The 22,422-nt window shown below is 37.6% G+C and overlaps 5 protein-coding genes and 1 non-coding gene across 10 annotated transcripts in view; 5 read left to right on the top strand and 1 right to left on the bottom strand.

Annotated features, from left to right (window-relative positions):
- Window positions 1–1,870, top strand: part of LOC111477281 (ER membrane protein complex subunit 4-like) — a 4,050-nt gene extending 2,180 nt beyond the window's left edge. The window contains exons 3-5 of the mRNA XM_023121350.1: window positions 316–413; window positions 503–568; window positions 1,511–1,870. Of these exons, the coding sequence (XP_022977118.1) occupies window positions 316–413; window positions 503–568; window positions 1,511–1,549 (203 nt within the window). The 3' untranslated portion in view covers window positions 1,550–1,870. The remainder of the gene's footprint in view (window positions 1–315; window positions 414–502; window positions 569–1,510) is intronic.
- A 624-nt stretch (window positions 1,871–2,494) lies between these two features.
- Window positions 2,495–5,863, top strand: LOC111477195 (ubiquitin carboxyl-terminal hydrolase 22). Of its 2 annotated transcripts, XR_002717231.1 has the most exons (4): window positions 2,495–3,533; window positions 3,924–4,042; window positions 4,718–5,575; window positions 5,664–5,863. XR_002717231.1 is itself a non-coding variant. In XM_023121227.1 (3 exons), exons 1-3 carry the CDS (start codon window positions 2,782–2,784, stop codon window positions 5,494–5,496), a joined length of 1,650 nt encoding a protein of 549 aa, XP_022976995.1. In that variant the 5' UTR covers window positions 2,495–2,781; the 3' UTR covers window positions 5,497–5,747. The 2 variants fall into 2 exon arrangements, 1 of the variants encoding a protein (XP_022976995.1); XM_023121227.1 differs by having other exon boundaries at window positions 4,718–5,747.
- A 646-nt stretch (window positions 5,864–6,509) lies between these two features.
- On the top strand, window positions 6,510–11,767 carry LOC111477186 (L10-interacting MYB domain-containing protein). Of its 3 annotated transcripts, none has more exons than XM_023121214.1 (9): window positions 6,510–6,663; window positions 7,969–8,309; window positions 8,391–8,541; window positions 8,630–8,970; window positions 9,060–9,210; window positions 9,858–10,234; window positions 10,326–10,476; window positions 10,574–10,911; window positions 11,005–11,767. In XM_023121214.1, exons 2-9 carry the CDS (start codon window positions 7,977–7,979, stop codon window positions 11,518–11,520), a joined length of 2,358 nt encoding a protein of 785 aa, XP_022976982.1. In that variant the 5' UTR covers window positions 6,510–6,663; window positions 7,969–7,976; the 3' UTR covers window positions 11,521–11,767. The 3 variants fall into 3 exon arrangements, with proteins under 3 accessions (XP_022976982.1, XP_022976983.1, XP_022976984.1); XM_023121215.1 differs by having other exon boundaries at window positions 6,511–6,663; window positions 8,636–8,970; XM_023121216.1 differs by having other exon boundaries at window positions 6,511–6,663; window positions 9,060–9,200; window positions 9,905–10,234.
- Window positions 11,768–12,179: 412 nt separating this feature from the next.
- On the bottom strand, window positions 12,180–15,294 carry LOC111477267 (probable phospholipid hydroperoxide glutathione peroxidase). The gene is made up of 6 exons (XM_023121332.1): window positions 14,899–15,294; window positions 14,559–14,635; window positions 14,389–14,450; window positions 13,469–13,587; window positions 13,219–13,386; window positions 12,180–12,408 (listed from the first exon to the last, which is right to left on the bottom strand). Exons 1-6 carry the CDS (start codon window positions 15,166–15,168, stop codon window positions 12,379–12,381), a joined length of 726 nt encoding a protein of 241 aa, XP_022977100.1. The 5' UTR covers window positions 15,169–15,294; the 3' UTR covers window positions 12,180–12,378.
- Window positions 15,295–16,637: 1,343 nt separating this feature from the next.
- LOC111477187 (eukaryotic translation initiation factor-like) lies at window positions 16,638–22,012 on the top strand. 2 transcript variants are annotated; one of them, XM_023121218.1, is made up of 9 exons: window positions 16,638–17,045; window positions 18,131–18,202; window positions 18,394–18,489; window positions 18,712–18,888; window positions 19,196–19,293; window positions 19,380–19,467; window positions 19,561–19,911; window positions 19,998–20,240; window positions 20,597–22,012. In XM_023121218.1, the coding sequence occupies exons 1-9, from the start codon at window positions 16,899–16,901 to the stop codon at window positions 21,632–21,634; spliced, it is 2,310 nt and encodes a 769-aa protein (XP_022976986.1). In that variant the 5' UTR covers window positions 16,638–16,898; the 3' UTR covers window positions 21,635–22,012. The 2 variants fall into 2 exon arrangements, with proteins under 2 accessions (XP_022976986.1, XP_022976985.1); XM_023121217.1 differs by having other exon boundaries at window positions 18,709–18,888.
- Window positions 17,486–17,591, top strand: LOC111477348. The gene has a single exon (XR_002717268.1). It is a non-coding gene; the product is annotated as a small nucleolar RNA snoR103 (small nucleolar RNA).
- Window positions 22,013–22,422: the final 410 nt, after the last annotated feature.

Here is a 22,422-nt window from a genome sequence, read left to right as displayed (position 1 = left end):
CTTTTTTTTTTTTTTTTTTTTTTTCAAATAATACTTTCATTCTTCTTTGTTCTAAATGATGATTGGGAAAAAAGAACATATCCTGTTCAAGTAAGGTCGTAACTTGGTAGTGTTCTTTTAATATCTTCCTTTTCCAGTGGATTTCTAATTCGTTGAACTAAATTCTGATTGTTCTGTTTGTAGAATAGCTATATTAGCTATACATTTTTGAAGTATGTTAGGAAAAATTATATAACTTGTGGGATGTTAGTGATTTGATTTAAGTTGGTTTATCATATTGTTGCCTGTTTGTATTGATATTCCTTTTCCCTGCAGTCTTTGAGCCTTACAAGGACAGTAAAGTAGATCTTCTTGGACCTAAGTTGCTGTTTATTGCCCTTAACCTCGGAGGCTTAGCATTAGGTGTTTGGAAGGTGAGTTTTCTAATTATTGTTCTCAGCATCTCTTTAGTATTTATCGATCGCTGCTTAATTTTCCGACGTTTCAAATGTGGCTCTTGCAGCTTAACACTTTGGGGCTTCTGCCAACTCATGTATCCGACTGGGTTTCGTCTCTACCGCCTGCACAGGTTAGAATCTTACTCCTATGCTAATATGATTACCCCTTTGCCCAAGCTTGAGCATGTCGCCTAAACTATTCGCAGATTTCAGAAATGATATATGGAATTTGTTCAATGGTGGTAATAGCTTCATACCCTGGCAGCTCATAGACTTCATGTTTCAATTACATGTCGTGGTAGTCAGATACAGTGTTAGGATGCAAGTTCCCCATGCTTTAATTTTTGTTACAATGCAATTTCTATTGTTAATAATCAAGATGAAATATTTTGACAATCGGTTCAGTCAATAGAATTTCTAGGTCATCTATTTGGCACACTTTTTGTGAGATACCCATCGATTGGAGATGGGACCAGAATCTTCCTTATAAGAGTGAGGAAACCTCTCCCTACCAGACACGTTTTAAAACCGTGAGGCCGCGACTGACAGCGATACGTAACGGGCCAAAGTGGACATGCGGTGGGCTTGGGCTGTTACACTTTTTTAAGGAGAGTTAACGCATTTCTAATGTGGATTGAGTTGCGATTGCAGCGGAAAGGTCGGTTGTAGTTAGCTTTACTTCAGACTGTTATTTGGTTGGGTTGGTGGGATGGGAGAAAATAGGAGAAGGGAAGAATAAGGTAGGAGAGTCCTCACTTAAGTGGTCAAGACATTATCACTTCGACCGAAAAGTCAGAGATTCGAATCTTACCCCATGAAATATGAACTCAAAATAACGGATGAGATAAGTTGTGAGGAAGAATCATATACTTTGTACCTGTCTATCCTAAGACTACGATAACTATAAACTTCAAAACAAAACAATAGTAATTTTGTCTTTTCATTCAACAAACGTTTGGAGTATGAGGATAACACTAGTTTTGATCAATGTCATCACCTTGGAACTTTGATGTTAGTTAGTCCTTCAATCCTTGGTACCATTGCTAAAGATTCATAGTCGTTTTCTCTCTCAGGATGTCGAATTTTCTGGTGGTGGCGTTTCTCTTCGTTAAGGTACACACCTCTTCGTCTGCTAACGACTGTGAAACCCGACGGAGCTGCTTGTTGAAGATTGAATGAATATCATGGGCTGATTGCTTGTGTTGTGCAAGAACATGATGGTATCTCTTTATATTACTCCTGGATGGATTCTGCTTGATCAAGAACAATGCTTTACAGATGTGCTGAAGGCACAGCTATTATTTTACTTAGGATGTTACTGACCGGTAAAACCATCTCACACGGTATGCTAATATGCCTTGGTCTCTGTAGGCCCGGGAACAAAATGCTTTACTTGGAATACGATTAACATATTTTGATTTTTTTTTTTATTCTCTTATGATTAACATAGTTTTAGCGTTTTTATTTGGTGCAAATAAAATTTTGTAGATAAATTTATGGAATATAATTGATTATAAAATATAAATGAGAACAATAATCAATATTGATATGATATTTTTGGAGTAAAATAAAAAATACTGTAGTAAAATAAAATTTCCCTCATATTTTTTTACCATTTATAGCTTCGACCTTAGATAGGTGAATTTTTTCTTCATGTAGTAGGTGATGTACTCTTGTCTTTGGTCGTGACAATACTTGATGTGGTTTGATGGGGACACACATATCATCACCAGTTGTTCACTTTGTGGGGGTCATGAGCTACTCTCTCTTTTAGTACTGTAGCTCGTTTCGAATTGAAATGCTATAAATCTTGGGAATGTAATTATTTCTATATATTTCAACGAACATTGGGTCATTAGTGGAACAGACTTCTTTAGTACAACACGTGAAGTTCAAAACTTCCACGTTAAGAAAATAACGAGCATTTTTATTTACTAAACTACCCTCAAATTCACATTTAAGACACAATTATGAAATTCCTCTAGGTTTGATTTAGGGATTGTAAGAGAGACCAAAGAAACTCGGCCCATTATATGATGGGCCTGAAAAGGGGAAATAATGGAATGGTTGTATTACGAAGTCTCACCAGTCAAAAGGCACCGCCTTTCCTTCTTCGCCGAGTCCTTCCATTTTCATTCCATCCAAACACACACGAGCTCTGTTTTCCCTTCACCTCCCCTCTCCACGATTTTCCCTTCATAAAACGTGGGAGATTGATTCCTCAACCCCAAGTCCTAAATTTCCTCTTTAAGAACACATTACATTTCTTTCCCCCATTTTAATATAAATCATCCGTTTGATTTGTAAGATACAAATCTGTGGTTCTGTGCATCTCTTTTTGAGCATGTTTCAAAGAAACCCATCTTATTCTAACCCAACACCATGCAATCATCTAGCTGATTACAAGCTCAGATATGGCTTAAACGGCTATAAATCCTTTCAAAATCACCTTAAAACTACCCCAAATGGAAGAACTAGTATTCAAAACCCCGATTCGAAGCTACCCAGATGCGGTTCTTGCGATGGGTATGAAGGGAGGCTCTACATATGCTTGATTTGTGCTTCAATCTCTTGCTCAAATCATACCCTTCTTCACAACCAGTCCGAAAACGGCCATGATTTGGCCGTCGACGTTGAGAGAGCGGAGCTTTATTGTTATGCTTGCTCCGATCAGGTTTACGACCCTGATTTTGATCGGACGGTGATGTCGAAGCACATCGTCGCCGCCGTACTGGAGAAATCGCAATCGGCGGAGAGATCGAGTAAGAGGAGGAGATTTGGATCGATAGATTTATTGGATTTGAAGAAATTGAAACCGTTGATGTCTGTTAAAGATCAGCGGTCGAAATCGTGCTATCCTTTGGGATTGAGGGGATTGAATAACTTGGGGAATACTTGTTTTATGAACTCTGTTCTTCAAGTGTTTCTTCATACTCCGCCTTTGAGCAATTACTTCTTGAATGATCAGCACAACAGGGAAACTTGCAGCAAAAGACCCATTGGGCAGCTGTGTTTACCTTGTGACATTGATCGTATTTTTTCTGCTGTGTTTTCTGGTGATCATATGCCTTATAGTCCAGCTCAATTTCTTTACAGGTCTGCCATTGTATCATTTGTCTCAATTTCTTAATTTTCTCTGTGAGTTTACTGATCTGTAACTGGTTCTAAATTTTTTAGTTCGGTTGGTTTTAGGGTTCGAACGGTTTGACTGTTTGGTCAAGATTATATGTCTTAACTAGTTGAGTTATGGCGGGTGGGTGGGTGGTTTGGAATTATGTATATGGTTTGGAATTATGTATATATTCTAACTATTAGCTTAAACTTTTAAGTTAACGAGTGATTAACGTGTATCGATGTCGAGTTTATACGTTGAACTACTGCCATGCCATTGCCTGGATTGTTTTGATTGATCTATCTGCTGCTTTCAAATCTGATGATTTTGGGGTATTTTCTAAACTTTTCAAATCTTGTTTTCAAATCTCTAAGTTGGTGGCAGCACTCTGCAAATTTAGCATTTTATGAGCAGCAGGATGCCCATGAGTTCTTCATCTCAGTTCTAGACCGAATCCACGAGCGAGAATGGAAATCTAGGAGCCAAGATAAAGGTGATATGTTACTTTCCTTTTTTTTCTTTCGCCTAAGTCCACTGCTAGCAGATATTGTCCGATTCGCCTGTTACGTATCGTCGTCGGCCTCACGGTTTTAAAACGCATTTGCTGCTAGGGAGAGGTTTCGACACTCTTATAATGAATGCTTCGTTTCCCTCTCCAACCGATGTGGGATCTCACAATCCTCCCCTTCGTTCCCCTCTCCAAACGCTTCTGGCTCTGATACCAATTGTGAGATCCCACATCGGTTGGGAAAGGGAATGAAGCATTTCTTATAAGAGTGTGGAAACCTCTCCCTAGTAGACGCGTTTTAAAATCGTGAGGCTGACAGCGATACATAACGGCCCAAAGCGTACAATATATGCTAGCAGTGGACATGGCTGTTACATTAATGTTTAAGCCTTATTCTATGCCTGTCACATCTAATTTGGCTGCTTCGAATGCTCTAAAGTTTCGGGTGGTTAGAGATTTCTCTGTGAAGAACACGTTCATGCTGTTGAAATAAGTACCATTTTGAGTTAATGAATAGAAACGATTGTTCTTCGTTTGTTCGGAACAGTGTTTAGTCGAACTAAGATAGATAAAAATGGGTATTAGAAGTTTGAGTAGAGACTAGACATGCATTTACCTTAACTTGTAAAGATCATCTGAATTTGGATTCCTTTTCAACAGAGAATGGGGACTGCAAATGCATTGCTCACAAGGCCTTCTCTGGGCAGTTGAGATCAGACGTGACCTGTATGACCTGTGGATTCACTTCAACAACTTACGATCCATGTGTGGATATTTCACTTGACTTGGACACCCACGATTTCTTGTCTAGAAATATTGCTAGCAAGTCGACGAAGCCCGTGGATTCCAGCAGTAAATCTACGCTATCTGGTTGTTTGGATCTTTTTACGAGACCCGAAAAGCTGGGATCGGACCAGAAACTTTTCTGCCAGAATTGTCAAGAAATGAGAAGTTCAGTGAAGCAAATGTCTATCAGAAGGCTGCCATTGGTCTTGTGTTTGCATATCAAACGATTCGAGCACTCTTTTGTCAGACGAACGTCGAGAAAAATTGATCGGTATTTGCAGTTTCCTTTCTCCCTCGACATGATCCCGTATTTGTCGTCTTCGATTATCAGAAACAGATATGGGAATAGGATTTTTGCTTCTGAGGGAGATGAAATAGATGCTTCGTCGAAGTTTGAGATTTTCGCTGTGGTTTCTCATTCGGGGACGCTCGAGTCTGGTCATTATGTGACATACTTGCGTCTGAGAAGTCAATGGTATAAGTGTGACGATGCCTGGATCACCGAAGTCGATGAGGAAATGGTGAGAAATTCTCAGTGTTATATGATGTTTTATCTACAGAAAATACCAAACTACAAACTGAATGAGGATTTGAGCTGCCTTCCTATTTCCCCGCGCAACGATACATTCCAACAAATTGCTGGTTGCTGTTAACAGCGGGATTCGTCGAGATTTGCCGAAGTTTTCCATATTATGCATCACACATTGAAGGCCGACTAAGGATCAAAATGAAAATCAGTCCTTCAGAAAATGACTTTTTTCCGAGATCGACGCATATTCTCTTCAAGAAATCACAACCCTGAATGTTTCTGCAGTTGTGCAGGCAGCGCCAGAATTTCGTCACAGGGAACGTGATGTTAAGCTGGTCGCTAAGGCTCAAACGGCAGGACGATATGATATCGAAATATCGAAAACGTTGTGGATTGGTATCTTGAAAGATGAAGATGGGTACTACAAATTGGTCATGTGTATGTCAAAATTTAAAACTTTATACAAGTTTATTAAAGGCCTCGCTCATCAAGGGAAGTTCCAATGTCTGCATAGTTCAAAATTCTGTCTTTTTGGATCAATGAAGAGAATTGTTCATTGCAGATACGAGGGTAGTTGAAAAAAATGCCTTTTTTTTTTTTGGGTATTTTTTTTTATTATTTTATTTTTTAAAATTTATTTTAAATGACAAACTTATTTGCCTTCACGATTATAAATATGTTTTTTTTAATCTCTACCATATATTTGGAAAATTTTCAATTAAACATTTTTAGATTATATATTTCTCAAATGTTTTTCAATTGATACAATTTTTTAAACTAATTTTTTTTTTGTTAAGGTTTTTTAAAATTAACTTAAAATCATTACCTTTTAAAGCTATATATATATATATATATATATATATATATATATATTCATTTTGTTTAAAAATAACTGATAAATTAGATATAAAATTAATTGCAATTTTTAAAAATATTTTTTAAATGAGTATGTTCAATACAAAAATGGAAATTCAATAAAATTATTTAACTTCCAAAATCAAAATAGTTAACTTAATTATTTCACTTTAAATTTATTAACAATTTTTTTTTTTCAAAAAGAAAAAATGGGACGCTGCTGAAGAATGCTGGAAATGGGCCTGGCCCATTAAACTTGAAGCCTAAGAATATAAAGTGCCGTGTATGGCAATAGGCACAAGTTGCCTCCGTGACCAAACAGGTCTGGAGTTTTTCGCTCCTATCCCGGATTAGGGTTAACTCTTCCGACAAACAAGATTTCTTAGGCGCCAACTGACTCATTGCAATTTCTTCTCAGTAGAGCAACAACTAACAGGTTAAAGCAAACCACCATTTATCCCGCCGTTTAAATCTCTCCCTTCAAATCTTCCATTGCATTTGTTCTATCTTCTTTCCCTGCTTGTTTTTCTCTTTGCCGTCGGACAATGCTGTTGTTGGACTGCGAGTTTTAGAGTGTTTTTGTGATACGAAAACGTTCTGGCATTGTATTGAATATGATCGGAATCTTCAAAACTGTGTACTGTAGCAATCTAGAAGAGGAATTTGTTCATGATCACGTTATTTTGGAGAATTTGTTCATGTTTTCGTTAATTTTAGTTCATCATGGATTTAGAATTCTGAGGGATTTTGATCAGGCAGGGTTGCATGGAGATAATGTAGAAGTTCCTCTTGCAATGAATACCTAGTTTTTATCTTTGGATTCCATTTTCTGACTCTTATTGCCCGCAGCTGCTTCGTGATCCTCCATTGCATCATCTTGCATGTTAACATTCGTTAGCAGTGTTCATGACTTTTAGCGGTTCATTGCATCTATAAAATTATTACCAATTGCAGATTAATGGCCAATTTTTATTTTGCTGGTGGTGTGAAAATCTTTTAAAATCTCCTAAGGGATCGACAAGGAATCTGTGAGATCCCACATTGGTTGGGGAGTAGAACGAAACATTCTTGGTGTGTAAACCTCTCCTTAGCAGACACGTTTTAAAAACTTTGAAGGGAACCCCGAAAGGGAAAGCCTAAAGAGGACAATATCTTTTAGCGGTGGGCTTGGGCTGTTACAAATGGTACTAGAGCCAGACACTGGGCGATGTGCCAGAGAGGAGACTGAGCCCCGAAGGGGGGTGGACATGAGGTGGTGTGCCAATAAGGACGTTGGAATCCAAAGGGGGTGGATTGGGGATTCCACATTGATTGGAGAAGAGAACGAGTGCCAACGAGGATGCTGGGCCCTAGAGAGGGGTGTATTGTGAGATCCCACGTCGGTTGAAGAGGAGAAAACATTCTTTATAAGGGTGTGGAAACCTCTCCCCAGCAGACGCATTTTAAAAACCTTAAAGGGAATCTCAAAAGAGAAAATCCAAAAAAGACAATGTCGGCTAGCAGTGGGCTTGGGCTTGGGCTGTTACAGAATCCGTAGTGTCTATTAGAATTCTTTCGTTTTTTGAGAACTCAATGATCTTTTTTGAGTTTTTGAATACTTGCTTCTCTCACGTTCTTATTTACTCATGAGCATAGTTAAAACTTAGTAGTTAAGTCGTTCATATGACTAAATTATAAATCATGTATTATGAGTTTTTTCTACTCACTGGATGAGTCATCTTAGATTTTTTGTGATATCTAGAAGAAGCAATGGGTACCCAAACTATTCCAAGCCATGAACGCTCCAGAACATATTGGACACCAGTAATGGAACGTTACTTCATTGATCTTATGTTGGAGCAGCTTCACAGAGGAAACAGGAGTGGGCACACTTTCAACAAGCAGGCATGGACGGACATGCTTACAATGTTTAATACAAAATTTGGATCTCAGTATGATAAAGACGTTTTGAAGAGTCGCTATACAAATCTGTGGAAGCAATTCAATGATGTTAAGCATCTATTAGGTCATGATGGTTTTTCGTGGGACGAAGGTCGACAAATGGTAATTGCTGATGATCATGTATGGGACATTTACATCCAGGTGAAAATTTTTTAATTACGAAGAAATAATATGAAGTGTGATAATCTTGCTATGATTTTAAACGACGACGTAATTTTTCAGGTGCATCCAGATGCACGATCCTATAAAACTAAAGCGGTACTGAACTTTAGCGATTTGTGTCTGATATATGGATACACTAATGCTGATGGAAGATACAGTCGATCGAGTCACGATATAGACTTTGATGATGAAATCCAAGCTGTAAATACAGGTAAAAATGTTTTATGGTACATGAGTAATGGTGCTCTATCCCCGGTCTGTTCAATATCATTTACTCTATTCCCGGACTTGCCCTTAAGTTTCAGGTGATGCCATTGGTTGCGTTGCCCCTCCTGATCGTCCAAGGACGGATTGGACGCCCGAAATGGATCAGTATTTCATTGAGCTTATGCTAGACCAAGTAGGAAGAGGCAATAAGGTGTCGAATACTTTCAATAAGCAAGCGTGGACAGATATGCTTGCATTGTTTAATGCTAAATTTGGTCCGCAACATGGTAAAAGGGTGTTACGACATCGATTTAAGAAATTATGGAAATATTACTGTGATATTATGAATCTACTTCAACAAAATGGATTTTGCTGGGATGAAGTACAACAAATGGTTGTGGCTGATGATGATATTTGGGATGCTTATGTCAAGGTACATTTTCATTAGCTTTTAAACATTATTTTTATTGTCCATGCTTATTATTTTTCTTCGAGTGTTTTAATGGACTTTATTGAATGCAGACGCACCCGTTTGCACGAAGTTATAGAACGAAAGAGTTGCCGAACTACTATGACTTGGTTCTCATATATGGGAATGTAATTGATAGTGAGAACCAGAATCATTTGCATCTAGATAAGAACCTTCCAAACGATATATCAGAGGTAAAGGGTGGTGAGTCACGAGTTCTTTACAAAGCTATCGAGAACCAATTGATACCTTACATTGGAGATTATCGAAGGAAAATGTGAGATCTCACATTGGTTAGAGAGGGGAACGAAACATTCCTTTTAAGGGTGTGGAAACCTCTCCCTACTAGACGCGTTTTAAAACTTTGAGGGGAAGCCTGGAAGGAAAGCCCAAAGAGCACAATATTTGCTAGCAGTGAGCTCGGGCTGTTACTAATGGTATCAGAGCCAGACACCGAGCGGTGTGCCAACAAGGACGTTGGGCTCCCAAGAGGGGTGGATTGTGAGATCCTACAACGGTTGGAGAGGGGAATGAAGCATTCCTTTTTAGGGTGTGGAAACCTCTTCCTAGTGGACGCGTTTTAAAACCTTGGGTGAGAGCCTAAAAGGGAAGTTCAAAGAAGACAATATCTGCTCACGGTAGGCTTGGGCTGTTACAGAAAAGGAACTTAATCGATGCTTATCTGCATGTTGCAACCTAGACTATGCACAATTGAAATAAACTCATTTATCCTTTTGCTTTCTTAATGAACTAGGTTAGATAAACATCTGCTGGTAGTTTTAGAAATTCTTGACGGACGATATACCGATACTGAACTTCGTATATTTTTCTTCTTTATGTTTTGTGTGTAGTTCAAACTCCAAGTGAATTTTGTCATAAAAGTATTATGCACCTGCAGGAGAATCAAATGCCAACTGTCAGCGACCGCACCCGAACATATTGGACGCCCCCAATGGATCGTTACCTCATAGACTTGCTACTTGAACAGGTGAATAGGGGCAATAAAATAGGCCAAACGTTTGTAAGTCATGCTTGGATCGACATGGTTACCACTTTCAATGCCCAATTCAGAGCTCACCATGACAAGGATGTGCTGAAAAATCGATACAAACATTTGAGAAGGTTGTATAATGAAATAAAGATTCTTCTCGAACAGAGAGGATTTTCATGGGATGAAAATCGTGAAATTGTTACTGCTGACGACCATGTTTGGGATGCTTATACCAAGGTTTTCATTGCTCTCACTGAATAGCTTTCTCTTTTTTTTTACCCCTTTTTTTTAACCCTTTCCTTTTTGTGCTTATGTATTAAATGCACAGGATCACCCTGTTGCCCGATCATATAGAGTCAAAACTGTACCAAGCTATCACAAGTTGTGTTTTATATTTGGTGAAGAGAGTTCTGACAGAAGATATAGCCGTTTGGCCCATGATACCGATCCGAGTAATGAAGTGCCTGTTCTTATGACTGGTATGTATAATCAGTGATATAATCTCAATTACGAGTTCTGTTGCTCGGAGACTTGAAAATATGTTGCTTGAATACTTCATGTTTTTGTATTTTGTAGATGAAAGGAAAAATGATCAAGTTCCTGCTGGACCTTCACCCATGATAGATTGGACACCACAGATGGATCGCGCTTTTATCGATCTTATGCTTGAACATTCGCAAGAAGGAAGTATGTTCAGTCAAGCGTTTAGCGAGCAAGCATGGAGTCACGTGATTATATCATTCAATGAGAGGTTCAAACTTCAATGTGGCCGATCTGTTCTAGAAGATCGTTATTTATGGTGGATGAAGCAATATGGCGAAATCTACAATCTTCTCAATCACGGTGGGTTCATGTGGAATGAATCTCAACAATTGATTACTGCTGAGGATGATCTCTGGGAAGCCTATGGAAAGGTGACTTACCAAAATTTTCGATATAGAACAGAATCTGTGTTTCAATGTCATTTCTAAGTTACTTCATTTATCGATGTTTCGAACGTTTTGCAGGAACGCCCCGATGCCCTCTTGTACAAAGACAAATTCCTCGGCTACTATACTGACTTGTGCAAGATTTTCGGAAACGTAATAGATAAAGAAGTCAACAGTCGGTATACAGGTGAAATCGATAACGAAAATATGGAGATAAAGATGGATGGAAATGAACAACATCTACTCCTAACATCAAGAGAGTTCCAAATTTCTCAGCAGAGAAAGCGTCCTGCAGAGATGATATCATTGGACACGGAGCTGTCGAAGAAAGTGCATAGAACCGAGAACGACGTGCAGAAAGCTCTGTCCGAGATGGCAGGTGTAGTCACTAGATTGGTGAGCATGAGACAGCACCATAACTATAAAGCAGGCGAAGGAGCCATCGATGCGCTTCAGGCTATACCCGACATCGATGACGAACTTATGTTGGATGCCTGTGATCTCTTAGAAGATGAAAGGAAGGCAAAAACATTTATGGCTTTGGATGCAACCCTGCGAAAGAAATGGTTACTAAGAAAGCTTCGTTCTCAATAGAAAGCATTGACAGGGATCAACTAATCACCATTGCAGTAACTAGTAAGTATTTTGTCAACTTTCTAGTAAGTTATATATATATATATATATATAAGAGATAAAGTTATGGTATTTAGTGGTCAAGATTAAAAAAAATATAGGAAAAAAAAAATCAATTTTGACCCCTAAACTTGTTGAATTGTTTCAATTTTTACCGTAGACTTTTAATTTTATCAAATTGCCTTCCACGAGTGTTTACACAATTTTATACTTAAATACTTTAAAGTATTGCAATTTCAACCCTCTAGCTATCTCTTGCTCTAGATATAATTTTTTTAAAAAGTAGTATTTTTATTGAAAAGTTTATGTGGACTTAGCGGGAGGGGAGCTGCTGTCAGGTAATAATCAACGCAAGACACTCAGCTCGTGTGCTTCCTGCCCGTGAGGAAAGAAAGAAGAACGACAGGGTTGAGTTCAGATTGAACTGTTTTTTGACGCATGGGAGGCAGATTCCTCTGCGAAATTAATTAGGAATTGCTCATAAATACTTGTGAATCTTAAAAAAAAATGGAGGCAGAAAATTCTTCTTTTACTTGAGTTGTGGTTGCATGCACAACTCTCTGAACCAATGCTCTAATGCAGCAGACGTTGGCAGGGCAAAATCCCCCTATAGAACGTAATTCCCAAATTATATAATTATAATAACTGTTATAAACACCGGAAAATTAAAAGAGATGAAATAAATATTAGTTCCACTCATTCACAGTACCAACACAATTCGATGAGCCTCTACGGCGATAAACATATGTACAATCTGTTCCCTTTCTTTTCTTCCTCCCATGATTCAGCTTCTACAAACTTCTTCAACGCCTCTAGATTTTAGGCGGCTACAAGCTTTTGGATATCCTTCTGAAAAAACAGCAAACGTAATCAGTATAGCAAAAGTTAAAAGGGAAGTGTTTGCAACTGGAAAGCACTTTCTTTTGACAACCCTTGTTGGTTGAGGGGATAGATAGCTGTCATTTCCAATAAAAATTTAAAAAGAGTCTATTACCGTCCATGTTGGAAGAAAAAGAACAGTTTACTTTCCAAACTTATGATTGGATTTGCTTAGAGTTAGGGAAAATTTTTCGGGTTTTGAATCATTAGATAGCTGTCATTTCCAATAAAAATTTAAAAAGAGTCTATTACCGTCCATGTTGGAAGAAAACGAACAGTTTACTTTCCAAACTTACGATTGGATTTGCTTAGAGTTGGGGAAATTTTTGAATCATTAGATTGTCTTGTCTATGAAGTTAAAGAAACAACGAGAAAGATGAGGAACACAATTTAATAGCTTGGATGGCTGTGAGTGCATAGCTTTAGTTATGACCGACAAGAATTTGAAAAGGAAAAAAAAAAAAAAAGAGTTCGGGGGAGGTATGGAGATTTGAAGCTTCAACCTCAAGATAAAGAATATACATCACGGACTATGTTCATGTTGAGAAGAAAAACGTTGTTAACTTTTCAAAATTACCAGTTTCTGTGACATCTCTAGGATTCATTCAAAGAAAATTTTTTGATGAAGCACTCAGAATTCGAATTATTCGAGATCACAAAGTTGAAGAAAGAAGAAAGAAGGTAAAAGCCAAAAAAAGTAAAGAACAAAGGAATCTTGCAAAAACTAGATAACACGACGAAATTCAGAATGGTGCACCTAAAAAGAAAAATCAGGCATACCTCAATTTGAAAAGGTGATGTTGTTGGTGGATATCTCTCAACAACTTTACCATTTTTGTCCACCAAAAATTTCTCGAAGTTCCACTTAATAAGATCGCCCAAAAATCCTCCAGCACTTGATTTGAGAAACTGATATACTGGGGCAGTATTTGGACCATTAACATCAACCTGCGTGCAGCAATTCTATCACTATTTTGCTAAGTTCACATTAATTCGTGGTCCGTGATGATAATAAACGCAATGGGTGTACCTTGTCAAAAATTGGGAACTCTGCTTTGAACCTTGAGCACGCAAACTGTTTGATTTCTGGATTGGACCCAGGTTCTTGGCCTCCAAATTGGTTGCATGGAAAAGCCAGAATCTCTAATCCTGCCCTCCCAAACAGACACAAAAGAATTAAGATTGTGAAATCTCCCTACTCACTTGGCCGAACCTGATATATTCTTCTTGGATTCAACTGATACAACTCAAATCTAAATGAAAGTTAACCAAAAAACAAGTGTAAATCAAGATAATATCGTGCCTGAATCTATATCGATTCTCCAGAAATTCAACAAGTTCAATCGTGCACAACCCGAACCTTCTACTAGCCAAATGAGTTTTTTGCTATGCATGCATGACTTTATGTAATATACACAAGTAGTAAAAAGAATCGCAAAGAACTAAGGTTTCCATCATTCGATTATCTTCACTCGAGCTGGAAGGGTTTTCTAATTTTTCAGCATGGGCACAAATCATTTTATGAGCAGTTGAAAAGTCATTTCAACTCATTAACCCAAACAATCTTGTACTCCAAGATGTATAACAGCTCAAGCTCACCATTAGCAGATATTATATTTTTCCTCTCGGGCTTTTCCTCACGGTTTTTAATATGCGTCTGCCGGGAAGAGGTTTCCACACGCTTATAAAGAATGTTTCGTTCTCCTCTCCAATCAATGTGGGATCTCACAATCCACCCCCTTCAGGGCCCAGTGTCCTCGCTGGCACTCATTCCTTTCTCTGATCAATGGGAGATCTCACATGCTGCAACGTCTTATAAGCAAAAGAATGCCACACAATCATTGGTGAGAAAGGAAAAAAATGATATCAGATTAGCTTGTTCAAATTGTTTGTCAGGTGTTCTTCGGAGTGCTAATAGATAATGCAAAATCTACCAAAGAATTTTGATACCTTGAGCTTTGTACTTCTCATACAAGTGAGACAGTTCTGAGTAATTTGCCGTCGTCAGGCCACTGACATCAACAAAAGAAATACAAAATTCATAATAAGTTTTTCAGGGAACTCAATTGCACAATTTAAAGCTAAGTATCGTCTAACCAAAGTTAGCTAGGGTTGAATACCATCTAGAAGCAACGTTTACTATCAGGAGAACCTTCCCTTTGAACTTGTTCAGAGAAACATCTTTGCCATCAATATCCTGCACCAGAAAACACTCTTCAGATGGCACAAGGATCCTAAACAAGTGCTTTTAAGAGCAATAAAAGTGTTTTTAACGCCATTCCACAAAGCATAGCTTCTTTACTCATACGGTTCAGCTTGAACTCTGGCTGAAATGAATATCGCCGCAGGGAAATTCACCATAAATCTAATATATGCTCAGATAAACTTCACCGCTCCCGATGAACAGTTTTGAAGAATTACAGGTAAGAATATAAAGAACAGGAGTATGCAGAAAAGCACCTTAACAGTGAAATCGTGAATACTCTTCTCCGTAGCTGCTCTGGCAGATGCACCAGAAAATTGAGCTTTCGAGAAAACGCGGCGAGAGATTGACGACTGTAGAGGCAAATTATGGCACAGAAAAGCCGATTTCGAAGCGCCAAGCGAGGTTTTCACCGAGGGAATCAAGGTAGGTGTCATGGAAGACCAGGAAGCAGCGGAATAGCAGAAACCTGTTCTGATTTGTGCACAGACATTGATAGGAGGCGAGAAAGTAGCGGAGAAAGACATGGAAGCTCTGTGAATGCGGTGGATTGGGAAGACGAGAATTTGGTCCGTGAGTTACAGAGTGTTCTTGAAGTAGAAAGGCAGATTCCGATTGACTGTGTGAAAGAAAGGCACATTTGCCTAAGCACCTGAGAGGCAATGAAACGATTTAATGTGGAAGATGTGGTTACACGTGTCATCGCCTGGTCCATTTTATTTAGTATCAAACAAAATGGTTCATTATTTTCTTTTAAACAAATGATGGCTGTGGTGAGTAATTCATTCTAACTATTATTTTAAAAATAATAATTTAATTACTATTTTTTCATTTCTTAAACTAAAAGAAAATAAAAATAATAATTATGAAGATAATTGTATTATGGTACTCTGCATTTAGTAAAGTTTTATTTTTCTCTTACTTCAACAACCCTAGTAAAGTAGATGTGGAATTTTTCTTTTGTTGTTAGTTAAGCTTGAGTGGACTTTTTACCCTTTAATATAATATAATATAATATAATATAATATAATATAATATAATATATATATTAATAATTGAATTATATGGATCAAATTATTGAGTAGTATTAATGACTTTGGTTGAGATATTTTTTTTACTGTCTACTCAATTGTTCGGGTTGTAAATTTTTTCAACACAAACCACCTTTATTAAATAAAGAATTCAACTCGACTATAAAATTTTTGGGTTAACGTTTGGATTGTTTGAATAATTTATTCAATTTTTTAATAAACAAGGGCAATAAAGTAAATTAAAGTAATTGGGCTTCATACGTGGTCATCGAGAAAACTGAGATTCCTTATGAGCTAGCGAAATTGAGCCCACAATCATAGGGCAGGCCCATTTTCTTGGGCCTGAATAAACCAAGTGGACCATGGGGCCCATACACTGCTTTCTAGATTCAGCACATAAATAGTTATTGTTTTTTTATTTCTAAAGTATTTAATTGAATTTGGAATCCGCTTTCCCACAACAATGAAAGAGCTTGAAATCCAAAAATATAATAGAGTTTAGGATAAATTAACAAAAATACCTTCCACTTTGATCTTAAAAAATACATTTTAACATTCTTTTTTTTATTTTAAATATTTTTTAATTAAAAAAATACACTTAATAATTTTAAAAGTTAAAGTATTTCAAAAATATCTATTAAAATCTTAAAAAAATGTTTGTAGATAATTTGTTAAGTATTAAATAAATGTAAAAAAATTTCAAAAATTTTGTTTATGAAAGAGTTTTTGTTATTTTTTAATTTTAAAATTTGATAATTAATATTTGGTAAAAATATTTTAGTATATTTTGGTTAAAATACAAAATTTAAGGTATTTTTTTTTATTAATTTAGCATAGATTTTAATTATTATAAAATTAATCGCCCACTAATAATAATAATAATAATAATAATAATAATAAAAAAAAAATTGCTTGATAAAAATAAAAATAAAATTATTAAATAAAAAGGAATGAGGGGAACAATAAGGGTTTCTTGGAGCTCGCGTTTCTCCTCACTCACCCCCATTTTCTCTTTGCAGCTGCGAAGAGATACAGCGAGACGCAGGTAGAGATAGAATCCCACTCTGTCTCTATCTCGTCGAAAATAACCTCCAAAATCGAACATCCTCCATCTCAATCCCCTCTCTTTTCTCCGCTTCGAACGATTCCTTCTCTCTCTCTCTTCAGCTTTCTCTCTCCTCATCCCTCTTTGTGAACGCTCAACAACGGATTGCATCGGTAGAGTTATGCAGGCAGATCAGACGGTGATAAGTTTGAGACCAGGTGGTGGCGGTGGCCTTCGCGGAAGCAGATTTGTTACCCCTCGCTTCGATTCCTCCTCCGCTGATTCTTCGTCGCTTCGTCCACATGGCGGTGTTGCTTCAATCCTCAAGGTCGAATTCCATATCTGTTTATTTTACAAAGAGCGTTAGGGATATGGTTTTCGCGATATGAGTTTATGCGTATGGACGATCTTTGGGGCTTTCTTGGTGTATTTGTGTTCTTTGTATTGATATGGGTGTGCGGATTTGTTTTTATAGATCTGGAATCTATAAAACTTTAATCTTTTTCCTGTTTTGATGTTGTTTTCACTGTGTGTTTTACTTTCCCGTTTGTCGATGTCCCTTGTTTTCAAATACCCGTTGGAGTGAATCAACCTGGTATTGTTAGATTTGATGAATGTTTGGTTGTCCTTAGTTATTGGCCGACATTGCTTTGCATTTTGAATGTTAATGATGTTTAGTTGATACAGATTATAGCTTCTAGAATTCCATGTCGATCGTTTTTTTCATGTCTAATGTAGAGTCATATTGTCCTAATTCTTGTCAGGGCACTCAAGTACGCGTACCTGATGTAAATATGGACATAGAATATTATGTAGGATTTTAGGTGGGCATAGCTTGAGTTAACCATGCCCATAAAGAACCTACATTACATATGGATTTACTAAATTTCTTTCAGCGGGATGAAAGGATATGGGGCTTTGATTTCAATCAGGAATAGTTTTGTATGTTGATGGAGTGGATCAAAAACCCAATTTTTTTGTAGTGTATTTCTTGAAATGCGTAGAATATTTAATCAAATAATTTACGTGTAAAAAAAATATTTAATTAACTTTGCATCATGGGTTTGATTGGTAATTGAAAGTGAGAATTGTATTTTAGATACCTTTGAGGTCATGCATTCAAGTTCAAACCATGATGATAGCCATTTTATGCGTGTTTTATGGTTTATTTCCAAATGCTATACAGTCAGGTTGTTGTTCAAATTAGTTGGGGGGTGCATAAGCTGGTGTAAGCACTCATGATTATAAATAAAAATCAGGCACGAGAATTTCTCTGTATATCTTTACAAAAGTGCGAAGTCTAGTAGTCCATTTTGTGTCATAGGTCTAAGCCAATCTCTTATTCTTACAATTTTCGTATTTTGTATAATAGTCTATCAATTCTAATGATTATATACTGTATACTTGTTTCAGGCCGGTGATCTACGGTTCGAAGGTCGTGAGCGAATCCAGTACACTCGAGACCAGCTTCTGCAGCTTAGGGAGGTACTTGTTCATTTTTCTGTCCCCAAACCTCATATAGTTAGATTGGCTGATGCTTTTTATGGGTGAAGATTAAAATCATATTTTTTTAATGTCATATTTAATTATATCTGTGGCATTGTCTTGGTCATAATTATCATCTTATTCATTGTTCACATGTATAGACAAGTCGACTAACATATTTTTCTTCTCAGGTTGCAACAGTCTCTGAGGATATCATGAAGATCAAACTAGAAGTTGAGACTGAGATACTTGGGGAGGATCAAACATGGGCTCGTGCTGAAAGCAATGTAAGTTTATTGTTTTTGTATTTCATAACATTCAGTTGGTAGAAATCGATTTTTCCTTTTCTATGCATTTGGTATCGATCTGTTTGTGGATTTACTGATCTTACATCATAATCATCCATGAATCATTCCCTTACATCATACTTTTCCGAACACGCACACATGCATATGATCTTACATCCTCATTCAAACTTTAATTACATGTGTTCCTATTCTCTTCAGCAGCAATCACAATCTCAAGGCCGTTACTTTGAGCCGGACAGTCGAGATTGGCGTGGTCGAACAGGACAGTTACCCACCACAGAGGAAGGATCTTGGGAGGCAATTCGCGACAACAAGGACTTGACAGGACAATCTTTTCAAGACTCAAATAATAGGACTCAAGTTTCTGGTAACCAAGGGGTAATAATTTCCCTTCAGTTTACTTGATCTATTTGAGGTTAATCATTGAAATCATATGAAAGCAATTATATATTTTTTATTTTTCATTTCTTAAGTAGGGGAGATATCAATTTGTTACTATATGTATCAATTATCGTAGTTGGGCATCCCTTTCTGTATATTTAAACGTAAAGGTGTATTATGGGATCCTCCATCTATTCCATTCACGGAAGTTTTACATTTTACTTCCAGCTTTTGAATGAGGCCCTTTACCCATTGATGTATATCTTCTGGCTCTGGCATTGTTCTTATTTTTCTGTGCCAACAGGTGGGTACTGCAGCTGCTCTTATCAAGGCTGAAGTTCCTTGGTCAGTTAGAAGAGGTAATATCTCAGAAAAGGATCGTGTTTTGAAGACAGTAAAAGGGTAACTATCATTCCCCTGATTTATTATTTCATATATTTCGTTGAACGTTGGAAATAAAGATAGTATTGCGTCTTCCTTATTTGCAGTATACTCAATAAATTGACTCCAGAAAAGTTTGACGTACTCAAAGGTCAATTGATTGACTCTGGAATTACATCTGCTGATATTTTGAAGGTACCTACTATTGCGTCTAGTGCATCTTTTTTTCCTGCTTTGATACCACTTCGTTAGATGATGGACTAACATGATTGAAGGTATGGAATATAGGATGTTATTTCACTTATATTTGAGAAGGCCGTGTATGAGCCCACATTTTGCCCTATGTATGCACTTTTGTGCTCCGACCTTAATGAGAAGCTTCCTTCATTTACATCTGATGTGCCTGGGGAGAAAGATATCACTTTTAAACGAGTTCTCTTAAATATTTGCCAAGAAGCGTTTGAAGGTGCTGATAATCTGAGGGCAGAAATCAGGCAGATGACTAATCCTGATCAGGAAATGGAAAGAAGAGATAAAGAAAGAATGGTTAAGCTTCGAACTCTAGGAAACATTCGCCTGATAGGTGAGCTTCTGAAACAGAAGATGGTGCCTGAAAAGATTGTTCACCATATTGTTCTGGTAATCATCAGTACTGATCCACTTACATTTTTTTTTTTTCATTGTGAATGGCCTTTGGTGTTAATTTGATTCTTTTAACAATTCAGGAGCTGTTGGGGCCTGACCCCAAAATATGCCCTGCTGAGGAGAATGTTGAGGCTATTAGTCATTTTTTTAACACAATAGGTAAGCAACTGGATGAGAGCCCAAAATCTCGGCGGGTCAATGATCTATATTTCAGCCGATTGAAGGAGCTCACTGCAAACACCCAACTAGCACCTAGGTTGAGATTTATGGTCCGTGATGTTCTTGATTTACGGGCCAATAAATGGGTACCTAGACGTGAAGAGGTGAATATTTTTTATACTGGTTTCAATTTCTTTGTTCGAGTTACTTTGTATGGTGCACTTATCTTATGTCTTTCTGCAGTTCCTTATTCCTGTAGGCCATGGTATAATATTGGTGGCTACGATTGGTTAATAAATTATGCATCAAACTAATTCAATGTTATTTTAGGCAAAAAACCCCTGAGGACCAATTTGCTGACGCTTCTGTTTGCTCCTTTTTCCTCGTTTATGATAGCTTCTAGTATTGAAGGAATAAAAAAGCGGTTGTGTGTGGCAAGAAAGCGGCTGTTTATTTTTCTGACATAACCTTTGTCATGCCTGTCAACCTACAAATCTGATGGCTCGTTTTTCGGGTGCAGGTGAAAGCAAAAACCATCACTGAAATTCATTCCGAGGCTGAAAAGAATTTAGGGCTTCGTCCGGGTTCGACTGCAATGATGAGAAATGGCCGTAATGCTGAGGCACTTGGGGGTCCTGGTGGTTTTCCTGTTGCTGGGCCTGGATTTGGGGGTATGATGCCTGGAATGCCGGGAACCAGGAAAATGCCTGGTATGCCTGGACTTGATTCAGACAATTGGGAGGTTCCTAGATCCCGATCAATGCCAAGGGGCGAAAGCGGAGGTCATACTCAGGCTTCTTCGCGTGTCCAGTCATCACTAATTGGCAAAACACCTTCCATTAATTCTAAATATTTACCTCAGGGAAGTGGTGGTGTAATAACGGGGAAAACAAGTGCTTTGCTACAGGGTAGCGCTGCTGCATCTCCTGCCCGACCAAGTTTCGTGCCTGGAACACAGCCTGTTGCCCACAACCCTAGACCAGTTGCTCCAGTTGCATCAGTCATACCTTCTCCTCAGAAGCCTACAGCTCCTTCTGTAGTATCCAATTCTGCTGATCTTCACAAGAAAACCGTTTCGCTGCTCGAGGAATACTTCAGTGTACGGATTCTTGCTGAAGCTCTACAGTGTGTAGAGGAGCTGAAAGCCCCAGCTTATCACCCAGAGGTTGTTAAAGAATCCCTTATCATAGCACTTGAAAAGATTCCACCATGTGTAGACCCAGTTGTTAAGCTTCTTGAGCACTTGCTTCACAAGAATGTCTTTACTGCAAAGGATATTGGTACGGGGTGCCTTCTATATGGGTCAATGATGGATGATATCGGCATTGATCTACCGAAGGCACCGAACAATTTTGGTGAGATTCTCGGGAAGCTAATATTGATCGGGGGCCTGGATTTTGCGGTCGTGAAGGAGATTCTTAAGAAGATGGAAGATAACTACTTCCAGAAATACATTTTTGGTGGTGTTATGAAGAGCCTCAAGTCTAGCCCTTCTGGAGAGGGAATTCTGGCAACTCAAAGTGCTGAGATCCAGGCATGTGAAACTTTACTTGCATGAATTGAGTCACGTGGGATTGATTTCCCTTTACGTTTTTGATCAAAAAAATTTCATTCCATGTTTACGTTCCCATTGCAAAAGACAAATAACTGATCATTTATATTGAGTTGTATATTTCTTCTTCTTTTTTTGGGTCATATCAAGTATCAACTTTGTTGAGTAAAATTAGGAGCAAAAGTTTCTTGCGCTTCTCTTGCCCGCTCAGCTCATCGAAGACGTCTCGGGCGGCTTGAGAATAACAGGAATTCATGATGGGTCCAGTTGTTACATTAGATTTTGAAGTTATATGATGTACCAAATACATTGCTTGTTGTACTCTAGCCCTTATGTGGCCCCTCAGTTTTCACCTTAATAATCTCCGTTTTGCTATTTCCTTTCCTCTTGTTCCTTTCAGTTCGCCTATTGAATGAATATTATAATGAAAGGTTCATCGTTTTGGATGGCATAGTAGAATGGCATCTGAGGACTTGCTCTGAATTTTGATTTCTTTTCCAAGTAGGTTAGATTATCATTTTAGTTTGTGTAATTTGTGTTGGATTTTAACTTGTTCTTAATTTAGTCTCTGTTTTGTTATAGTATTTTCGAGAATATCTTGTATTTGTGTAAATCTAAAAACTACTTTTAATTAACCTCTATAACTATACTCTTAAGCATGATTTTTTAAGATATAATGATATGAATATGTGATACACCAGGCTTCATGAAAGTTGGTTGTGTTGATGAGCCACACAAATCCCGAATAGAGTTTACAATTCATAGGGTTGGGTGGTCAACTTGTTTTCTTTTTA

Source organism: Cucurbita maxima, unplaced genomic scaffold (genome assembly GCF_002738345.1).
Source record: "Cucurbita maxima cultivar Rimu unplaced genomic scaffold, Cmax_1.0 Cma_Scf00003, whole genome shotgun sequence".
In the NCBI taxonomy this organism is placed as follows: Eukaryota; Viridiplantae; Streptophyta; class Magnoliopsida; order Cucurbitales; family Cucurbitaceae; genus Cucurbita; species Cucurbita maxima.
This window is presented reverse-complemented; position numbering and strand designations above follow the sequence as displayed.